Genomic DNA, 11,542 nt, shown 5'->3' with positions numbered 1-11,542 from the left:
TTACAAGTACATTGATACTTGTTTTTTTAGTAATTTGATTCTCGAAAACACTTCTTTTAAAAGATTAATCAAACACAAATTACTTATAAAAAATACTTTTAAAATTAATTAATCAAACATAAATAATTTTTTCTAAAAAACATTTTCTAACTAGCTATTTTTAAAAGATGCTTTTAAAAATAAGCAATTTTGAACATAACTATCAAACAAACTCTAAAATTAATTTATTAAACATCAACCCAAATAAGCGATATCAAATAAATTAGATATCAAATAAATTAAAACGGATGTTAGTTCAGCCTTGCATGTGACGCTCTAAATTCTTTCAAAACGCATCAGCACCACATATTTCTACACCACACCTCGAAAGTACGTCTATTCTTTATCATATTATATGTACAAGCATTTCCATTTTTCTTGGTTGCATGTACTATACAAAAATTAAAAGGTACTTCTTCTTTTTTAAACTCAAAGATTATCAAGAACGTAACGCCTTCTTAGCTCTCACTCTAATTCCTTTGTCACTGATTCCCCAGAGTATATTTCTCTCTTCCTCTCTCTCTCTCTCTTTTTTTTTATCATCCTTAATTCCCTAGGGGTTTTAGCTTTTCGACTTTCTGGGTGACTCAAACACACAATTTTAAGGGTTTGTAGGTGATGTAGCGGTGGAGCTAGTAGCCTTAAGGGTTTGTAGGTGATGTAGCGGTGGAGCTAGTAGTTAGCCTGTAGGAGGGTTCAGTCAAATCCACTAGATTTTTCTCATATAGTATATTTATATTGTTTAAATCACTAAATAAGTAAAAGTTTTAAATTTAGAATACTTAAAAATCATAGTTGCAAAATTCAGAACCTATAAAGTTTGAAATTTTTTTGAAAAATTCCAACTTGAGGTGAAGAACGTGCTTAGTAACCTCTCTTGTCGATTTTCACTCGTTTATAGGTTTAACATTTAATTCTAGGGTTTAATTAATAATATATTTTTAATTTTTGTGGTTATGAAGGATGGATTATGAAGTAGCAGAGCTAAAATGGGAAAAGGGAGAGGTAGTGATGCATGGGTTAGGTCCTCCACGCGTGCCTTGTTATTATAATCCTTTATCGACTCCTTCTCCAACAAAATACACGTGGGACGATAAGCCACATGCTGCTGCAGGTGGCACACTTGAATCCGTCGTGAACCAAGCTACTAATTATAATATCGACATCCGTGACGAGGGTGATTTCGTGAGTTGGTTTGATGATTGTCTTCCTGAAACGGACATAGATATTGTGGCCGTAGTTCCAACAAGTTGTACTAACTATAATCAACAAGTGCCCCCGTCCACACGTGTTGCATCATGCAGTGGTGATGCAGAGATGGCACGTGTGGGAACGGGATCTAGCTTTGAGGAAATATCGGAAGACTTTGAGAATGAAGAGGCTAACTTGATCGGTTCAATGGTATACGAGGGGCAAAATAACAATATGGTTGACCAGACTGTGAGCCCGGGAGAGACAAGTTTGGGTGAGGAAAGAGTACTTACCACAACATCTACCTTTAAGCATAATAAAAGTAAGACACCGAATAATCATGATAGCAGAGGTCAGGTAAATATATAATCTCCTTTCACATGCATACTTATTGTATGCTACTTCCTATGATTCCCATGCAGCACAACTTAAATTTATTTAGTAATTATGATTTTCTTATTTATTATTACTACTATACATTTGCAAAGGCTTTCACCACTGCAACTAGACCATTAGGGTGTGTTTGGCATGAACAAAAAAAAATTTCCATGTGAAATACTCTTTTTTTTTAAAAAAAAGAAATCGATCTCTTACTTGTTTTACTTGATGTTCTTTCCTTTTAATCTCTTTCATAAAAATTGTTACCTTCTTATAATTAGAAAAAGTATAATTTTAGAATTATCTTTTTACCGTTAATGAAATGATACTTTCAACTATATAAATACCTAAACATAATTTCAATTCACAAGTTTCATATATCATTTTTTAAATATCATACCTTGTCAAATAACGTCATACATAAACTAAGACAGAAGAGAAAATTACTTATTCCTTTTCTTTAGTGAAGTGATACTACTAAATAGATTTTAAGATATGTCAAATTGTTGAATAGTGTATTAAACTTTAGTGTTCTTTTTTGTAAACTCACAACACAAGGAGTCGAGGGATAATGAGGATGAGGATGAAAAAAAAAGATCCAACATTTCTTCATTTTCAACAAAAAGGTGCAGAGTTGCTGCTACTCACAACCAGTCTGAACGAGTAAGATGTCACTCTCATGTCTCTCGAAATGATTCATTTTGAATTTTGAAATTGAAAAAAATTATTTTAATTGTAAACTTTTTATATATTTTTAAATATTTTGAGTTGTTTATTTTTTTATATAATTTATAAATATATAAATTTTATTTATTAAAAAATTAATTATTTAAATTTAAAATGTTTAATTTTCAAAAAATAAAATGTATCACGATAGTAAATGATTATTTCAATTAATTGTAATGATGTAAAAATTTTCTTCTGGCCTGACATCATATATATATAATAACAACAAAACTAATTTGATATTTTTAATTGACTTTTTTTTTTTTAATTATTACTAGAAAAGAAGAGACAAGATAAACCAAAGGATGAAGACATTGCAGAAGTTAGTTCCAACATCGAGTAAGGTAATGAAATTAAAAAAATAATATTTTTTTCTATCAATAAATTAATTTTATAATTTTTGTCTGTGTTTTACGGTTGTTTGGAAATTTATGTTTCAAGAATATACTTATCTATGTTGGATCAATTTTGTCTTTACATGAAAAATACACACTAAAAGATGCAAAAGCGTTGGGACCTTAGCTTAAATACAGAATATTTCTAGTCCATGACTTATTTCTGCACTCCACCGGTTCATGAATTCTCAATCACTATTTCAAATAATTATTCTATCCGTTTAAAATTTATGTGATATAGTTTAATTTTATGTGAAATTTAAAAAGGAAAAATATTTAAATTAGTGGTCCAAAATAAGTCATAAATATTTTTATATTACTGTAAATTATTTTATAAAGAATAAAATAAGTATTTTAAAATTGAATTATTAATCTAAATGACATATTATAAATAATAATTTTACGAAAGCTTGTAAATGAAAGACATAAAAAAAAATGCAGAATCCTCGTATGGAAATTATTGTAAACTTGTTTTTGCAGTCTCATATTTTTTCATTTTTCAATCATTAGCTTTTTATTTAAGTATCAACAATTATTACGTATTGTGAAATGTCGAATTGAAGAGAAGAAGGTGAAATTAGTTCTTGACTCCTTTATGACAAATACCCAATTATTTAAGTATCAATTATTACGTACTGTGACATGTCGAGTTGAAGAGCGAATAAGACAAAATTAGTTATTGACTCCTTTTCAGAATAATAACCAAATATTTAAGTATCAATTATTACGTACTGTGACATGTCGGGCGGAAGAGAGAAGAAGACGAATTTAGTTCTTTAGTCCTTTCAAACAAACAATCAACTATTCAAGTATCAATTATAAAGTACTGTGACATGTGGGGTTGAAGAGAGAAGAAGACGAAACTAGTTCTTGACTCCTTTAAAAAATATAATTAACTTTTAAGTATTAGTTATTATGTACCGTGACATGTTGGGTTAAAGAGAGAAGAAGATGAAAAGTTCTTGACTCCTTTGAGACAAATAGCCAACTATTTAAGTATGAGTGATTATGTACAGTGACATGTCGGGTTGAAGAGAGAAGAAGATGAAATTAGTTCTTGATTCCTTTCAGACAAATAACCAACTATTGAAGTCTCAGTTATTACGTTCGGGTTGAAGCGAGAAGAAGACCAAATTAGTTGTCGACTCCTTTTAGACAAATAGCCAACTAGTTAATTATCAATTATGTGACATGTAGAGTTGAAGAGAAAAGAAGATGAAAGTAGTTCCTGACTCCTTTCAGAAAAATAGCCAACTATATAAGTATTAGTTATTGCGTACTGTGACGTGTCGGGTTGAAGAGAAAAGAAGAAATATTAGTTCTTGACTCCTTTTAGACAAATAGCCAACTATAGGTATTGAAAGAGAGTACTTGAGTTCTCCAATAACTAGAAAGTGCAGCATACCTAAATATAATTAGGTCAGTCATTACTTACTACGACATGTCAGGTTGAAGAGAGAAGAATTTACGGAATCACTTCTTGACTCCTTTCAGACAAATAACAAACTAATTAGTATCAATTATGACGTACTATGGCATGTGGGTTGAAGAGAGAAGAAGACAAAATTAGTTCTTGACTCCTTTAAGATAAATACCCAACTATTTAAATATCAGTTATTACGTACTATGACATGTCAGATCGAAGAGAGAAGAAGACGAAATTAGTTCTTGACTCCTTTTACACAAATAGCTAACTAGGGTGAAATTAATTAATTAACATATGGAGATTTGCCTTTTAGGGAATTAAAATTTTAATAGCGGAATTGATTGACTGCCTGAATTATCATCAACTTAGTGAGGGTTTAATACTTGTACTATTCAGCCTACTAAGTTTGATCTTTTTGTTTAAGCAGACTGATACGACATCAATGTTAGATGAGGTGATAGAATATTTGAAGCAACTACAAGCTCAAGTTAAAGCCATGAGCATGATGATTCATGTTAACATGCAGCCACCCCCTATGATGTTACCAAATATGGCATTCCAACAACAACAACAACAATTTCAAATGTCAATGATGGGAATGGCTAGACCCATCGATGTCAATGCCCTTAGCAGCCCCAACATAACAACAATCCCTTCGATTCTCCATACCACCGCGCCCTCTAATTTCAATGACCCTCCTATTGCCTCCCCTGGAGCTGATCCTTCAGCTTCCTTGGTCGCAGCACGCCAATTATCACAGGTACAACAACAAAAATAGCTCATCTTATAACTGTTACATCCGTTAAACATTAGAAATGTTATCTCATGTATTCAAATTAGCAAATCAGAAATAAAATAAAAGAGAAGAAAAAGAACTATTCGAGTCCATAGAACCCACAGTGTGTCCCTTTCATTCCTATTCACACGAGATGAACTCGTGATTTTGAGGTATGTACATCTTGATTCTTGTTAGCGGAAACGTGAAACTAAAGAACAAGGAAGAACAACAATATTTAACGTGGTTCGGATCAAAATGATCCTACGTCCACCAAAGAACAACTGCACCGATATTTATTTCACTATACAAAGAATATAAGTGAAATACTACAAGAGAGAGAACACAATGCCTTAGAAGATGAGAAGGCAAGTGAAAGGATGATTTGAAAATGAATTAAGAGCTACCTATTTATAAGAATAAATTCATCCTATTGATGTCATCCATGACATCGCTATGTGTCAAAATTGTCAAGGTTAAGATAGCAAACCATTTTATGGTTTGCCTAACTTTCACCTACCAAGATACAATCTTTGACTTGTATTTTGTACTAATTATCTTCCTACCAAATATTCATATTAATTCATCTTCCATTTAGTTTGATTCCACAAGAACCAAAACCAACTCTTTCAATCTCCACCTTGGTTTGTGTTCCAAGCATGCGTATAAACAACTCCGGCCAAAACTTCTAAGCTTACTGGGCAATCCCATTGTAAGAAACAAGAAGAATCAAACCTTTGTTGAACATACCAGCTCCACCTAGCAGTTGTTCTCTTAGAGTTGCATCATACTCCCGCCAAGTCCTTGCAGTGTGCAAACTTGGCAAGCGGGACTATTTTGGTCAACATGTCTGCAGCGTTATCGTCTGTGATAACCTTCTCAACCTTGATAGCTCCCTTTTCTACGACATCTCGAATAAAATGAAATCTGACATCAATGTGTTTGGTGCGCTCATGAAATCTTTGATTTTTAATCAAATGAATAGCACTTTGACTATCACATTTTAGAATTGATTTAAGCTGAGCTGAACTCAATTCTGCCACCAAACCTTTCAACCAGATAGCTTCTTTCACTGCCTCCGTTGCTGCCATATATTCTGCCTCTGTTGTAGACAAAGCGACAATCGACTGTAAAGTCGATTTCCAACTAACGGCACTGCCAACGAGAGTAAAGATGTATCCAGTTGTGGACCTCCTTCGATCAAGATCCCCTGCATAGTCAGAATCAACATAACCGAGAATTGAAATACCTTCACTTTTCCGAAAGGTTAGGCCAACATCAGGAGCTCCTTTGAGATATCTCAATATCCACTTGACAGCTTCCCAATGCCTTTTTCCTGGATTTGCCATGTACTTGCTTACTACACTTACAGATTGGGCAATATCTGGACGTGTGCATACCATAGCATACATAATGCTACCAACTGCACTCGCATAAGGAACCTTTGACATATGCTCCACCTCATCCATAGATTGAGGCATTTGTAACTCTGAAAGCTTGAAATGAGAAGCTAAAGGTGTACTTACAGGCTTGCTCATATCCATATTGAATCTTTCAAGAACTTTTCGGATGTACCTCTTCTGAGAAAGATGTACAACACCATTTTCTCTTGAAATTTCCATTCCAAGGATTTTCTTTGCAACTCCTAGATCCTTCATGTCAAATTCCTTGCTCAACAGTTTCTTCAAAATATTTATCTCTGTGATGTTGTTAGCAGCAATAAGCATATCATCAACATACAACAAAAGATAAATCATAGAGTTACCAGACATCTTCTTGTGATACACACAACTATCAAATGCACTCCTCGAAAATCCATGTGTAGTCATGAATGCATCAAACCTCTTGTACCACTGTCTAGGGGATTGCTTCAAACCATACAAAGACTTCTTCAGTTGGCATACATGGTCTTCTTTTCCTTCAGCTAGGAAACCTTCAGGCTGATCCATATAGATTGTCTCTTCTAGATCACCATGTAAAAAAGCAGTTTTGACATCAAGCTGTTGAAGCTCTAAATCAAATTGTGCAACCAATGCTAGCAGCACGCGAATTGAGCTATGTTTCACGACTGGAGAAAAGATCTCATTGTAGTCAATTCCCTCCTTCTGACTGAAACCCTTTGCAACCAATCTCGCCTTGAACCTAGCAGCTTCCACTTCTGGAATACCTTCTTTCTTTTTGTAGACCCATTTGCATCCAACTGTCCTCATCCCCTTTGGCCTTTTAACTAAGACCCATGTCTCATTTCTGTGAAGAGACTCCATCTCTTCCATCATGGCCAACTGCCATTGTGCAGCATCTTTGCAAGAAGTTGCTTCAATATACGAAGAGGGCTCGAGATCCTTAATCTCTTCTTCTGCAGCTACGAACGCTTGTGCAATCAGATTTTCTTGCTCTATAAGACGTTCCGGTTTCCGTATCCGCCTTTTGTCCCTTCCCTTCGCAATTGTGTATGGTTCATTGGAAGCAAGTTCTTCTGCATCTTTTGACTCATCACTTTGAGTCTCTTGATCCCGTTTCTTGGTAAGCTCCACCGGTAGCTCCACCTGCTCGTTGTTCTCGTTTCTAGATAACTCCATAGAAACTTTACGAGGATCAAGTATAGAGGATTCATCAAAGGTAACATCTCTACTAACTACAAATTTGAGTAAAGACAAACACCATAGTTTGTACCCTTTTACTCCATCAACATACCCTACGAATATGGCCTTTTTAGACCTTGGTTCAAGCTTACCTTCATTAACATGATAATAAGTTGGACACCCAAATATTCGCAAGTATGAATAGTTAGAGGGTTCACCTGACCAGACCTCATTCGGAGTCTTAAAGTCAATCGCTGATGCTGGAGACCGATTGACAATATGAGAAGCAGTATGAACTGCTTCAGCCCAAAATACTTTGGACATCTTAGCTTGTAAGAGCATACAACGAGCCTTCTCAAGAAGAGTTCTGTTCATTCTCTCGGCAACTCCATTCTGCTGTGGTGTGTGCCTGACCGTCTTATGCCTTGCGATCCCATGAACCTTGCAGAAATCATTGAACTCTTCACTGCAAAACTCCAAGCCATTGTCCGTGCGAAGATACTTGATTTTCCTCTCAATTTGATTTTCAACCAAAATCTTCCACTCTTTAAATGCTTCAAAAGCATCACCTTTTGTCTTCAGGAAACGCACCCAAACCTTTCGTGAAAAATCATCAATGAATGTGAGAAGATACCTCTTTCCTCCCTTTGATGGAAGCTTAGAGGGACCCCATAAATCTGAATGGATGTAGTCTAGCACCCCTCCCGTCTTGTGCTTGCCAGTGCTGAAGCTGACCTTTTTCTGCTTCCCTAAGACGCAGTGCTCACAAAATTCAAGTGTGCTGATCTTCTCACCATTCAAAAGGTTGCGGTTGCTCAACATCTCCAATCCTCGTGCGCTCATATGGCCTAGTCTCATGTGCCATAATTTTGCCTTGTCATCATTAGATAACTGCACTGTAGATGCATTTACAGAGCCAATAATGGTGCTTCCCGCAAGTGTGTAGAGGCCATCCTCCAGCTTGGCCTTCAACATGACTAAAGACCCTTTAGTCACTTTCATAGTTCCTCCTTCACTCATGTACTTATAGCCTTGTTTATCTAAAGTACCCAGGGAGATCAAATTCTTCTTTAGATCAGGAACATGACGGACTTCTGTAATAGTCCTCATGATTCCATCATGGCAGCGAACATGAACTGAACCAATGCCAACTATTTTACAAGTTGCATTATTGCCCATTAATACAGTTCCTCTGCTTGTTTCATAGCTGCTGAACCAATCTTTTCGGAATGTCATATGCAGAGTACAACCAGAGTCTAAGATCCATTTGTTGTCATAGACTCCATTATTGCATGATGTTGTTAGTACATAATCATCATCATTATCATGTACTTTCTCAACAATGGATGCACTCGCCTTTTCTTTGGACTTCGACATAGGGCAATCTCGTTCAAAGTGCCCCTTCTTGTGACAGCCCCAACACTCCGCATTCTTTTTGTTCACACGAGACTTTGATCTGTACTTCGATTTGCTCCTTCCCTTTTGGCTAGTACGACCTCTTACAAAGAGTCCACTAGCTTCGTCACTTTTGTCTCCTTCAAAATGCATCCGCACATCACAAGAGTTTAGTGCTTGCCGCACTTGCTCAAGTTTAATAGGTTGTTTGCTATACATCATTGAATTCTCAATATCACGATATTTTGAAGTCAATGAAAATAGTAAAGAACATGCAAGTGTCTCCTCGTCCTTTTTAATTCCAGCAGTTTGTAAGTCCATCACAAGTTTATTGAACGCATCTAGATGGTCTTGCAACAAAGTACCTGAATCCATCTTAAATGTATGAAGACGCCGTTGTAACAACATCCTTGTTGTCACTGACTGGTCCTGGTAAAGCCCTTCCAGCTTTTCCCATAACTCTTTGGCCGTCTCTTCGGTACTTGTACTCACTTCACAAAGTACGTTAGGTGCAAGGGACAGTTGGATTGCACTCAATGCATCTCCTTCAATCTTTTCTTTGTCGGAATCCGATATCTTATCGGGGTACTTTCCGTCAATAGCATGGATTGAACCTTCCCTCCGCAGTAACGCTATCATCTGGATTTTCCAGATATTGAAGTTGTTGCGCCCACTAAATCTATCAATTTCAAACTTCATGGAACTCATTTTTTTTTTACTTGTTCTTCCTTTTCTACTACAATGTATTTGGAACTACAGAAAACCAAAGTAATCCTTTTCTGATGTGGAAGTTCAGACTGTGCTGCAACCACAGAGCATACTCAGACAGAACCTTGCTCTGATACCAATTGTTAGCGGAAACGTGAAACTAAAGAACAAGGAAGAACAACAATATTTAACGTGGTTCGGATCAAAATGATCCTACGTCCACCAAAGAACAACTGCACCAATATTTATTTCACTATACAAAGAATATAAGTGAAATACTACAAGAGAGAGAACACAATGCCTTAGAAGGTGAGAAGGCAAGTGAAAGGATGATTTGAAAATGAATTAAGAGCTACCTATTTATAGGAATAAATTCATCCTATTGATGTCATCCATGACATCACTATGTGTCAAAATTGTCAAGGTTAAGATAGCAAACCATTTTATGGTTTGCCTAACTTTCACCTACCAAGATACAATCTTTGACTTGTATTTCCTAATAATTATCTTCCTACAAAATATTCATATTAATTCATCTTCCATTTAGTTTGATTCCACAAGAACCAAAACCAACTCTTTCAATTCTCTTATATTATCATGAGGAGTGCATGATATTATTGTTTCTCAAAGGGTAATAATCTTTTACCGCTATAGCAAAATATTATTAAATAGAACGTACATTACAAGAGTAACATAAAAATATGATAACACTTTACAGTACAATGAAATATTATTATAGAAAGGTTTGACTGGATTATTATGATTTTTCTAAAAAAATATTTTTCTATTTGGGAACTTTTGCAGTCTACGACGATGGATGCTTATAGCAGGATGGCAGCATTGTACCAGCAATATCTACAGTCAAATGCAAATTTTGGCTTTAAAAATTGATGTATAGCACTGTTGTGGAGTTTGAAAACTTTTTTCCTTGATCAATTGCAATAAGATTGACCATAGCCTATTGACGGTTAAACTACTAAATTTGGTGTTACGTTCCAAGATACTTGATGAAGAAATATAATAGAATATGTAAATTAAATATGATTTATTTATTTTTTACACTTTAATAGCATACAAAGTGTACCATAGTATGATGTTATTTTTTTCCTCTTTTGAAAAAATAGAAGATTTTTCATAAATAGCTCAAGTTTGAATCGTAATTATCATTAACAATTATAATTTGTCTAATTATGATTCATAATAGCAGCTTGAGAGAGGAGCGAGGAGCGTGAAATTGAGAAAGAGAGAGAGGAGCGAGGAGCGTGCAATTGAGAAAGAGAGAGAGGAGAAATGCTAGATACAGGCTAATAAATGTTGTGTAAGGTACATACGGGCAGAAGAATCCATGGTACCTTGAAAGATGAAGCTCGCCCAGGGATTCCAAATCAAACGTCTCTCCACTAATGTCTCAAAATCAACTGTCGAAAGATGCCTTGTACTTAACAAGAAAAAGAACAAGGTGTGGCATCAGTATACAAACTACACTGTACTTGTAAGATCACAGGGCCAGTCCAATATTGAATGTAAACGACCACTACAATATAGTAACATATATAGAAGGCATAACATAACAACAATTTGCAACCACATAGACTCTCAATCACATGTCATGAAACAACAGTAATTGGGTTAACCAATGCATGACTACATGTCCCACATGATCACAGTGCAAATGTTTGGTCCTCATTGGGAACTACAATCACATATATATGGTCCTCTCACGAAAGTCAAATTCAAGTTGTTAGTGTACTGGCATGACATCCGATCCGTCTTAGTGTATCAACGTGGTACTTGAGACATTCATGTACCAGCGTGGTACCCAAGCCAACCAACAATCACAAAGAATAATGTACTTACATAACACAATAAACAAGACAATTGAAAATCACAAGTTCATTGCATGAGATTACCTACATGAGGTCATTTC

At 35.3% G+C, this 11,542-nt stretch overlaps 1 protein-coding gene across 1 annotated transcript; it reads left to right on the top strand.

Moving 5' to 3' along the window:
- Window positions 1–453: 453 nt before the first annotated feature.
- On the top strand, window positions 454–10,622 carry LOC107032208 (transcription factor UNE10-like). Its single transcript, XM_015233793.2, has 5 exons — window positions 454–1,587; window positions 2,167–2,271; window positions 2,613–2,678; window positions 4,583–4,915; window positions 10,420–10,622. Exons 1-5 carry the CDS (start codon window positions 1,003–1,005, stop codon window positions 10,504–10,506), a joined length of 1,176 nt encoding a protein of 391 aa, XP_015089279.1. The 5' UTR covers window positions 454–1,002; the 3' UTR covers window positions 10,507–10,622.
- Window positions 10,623–11,542: the final 920 nt, after the last annotated feature.

Source organism: Solanum pennellii, chromosome 10 (assembly GCF_001406875.1).
Source record: "Solanum pennellii chromosome 10, SPENNV200".
Classification (NCBI taxonomy): domain Eukaryota; kingdom Viridiplantae; phylum Streptophyta; class Magnoliopsida; order Solanales; family Solanaceae; genus Solanum; species Solanum pennellii.
Note: the sequence above shows the minus strand (reverse complement) of the source record. Positions and strands in the feature narration are given on the sequence as shown.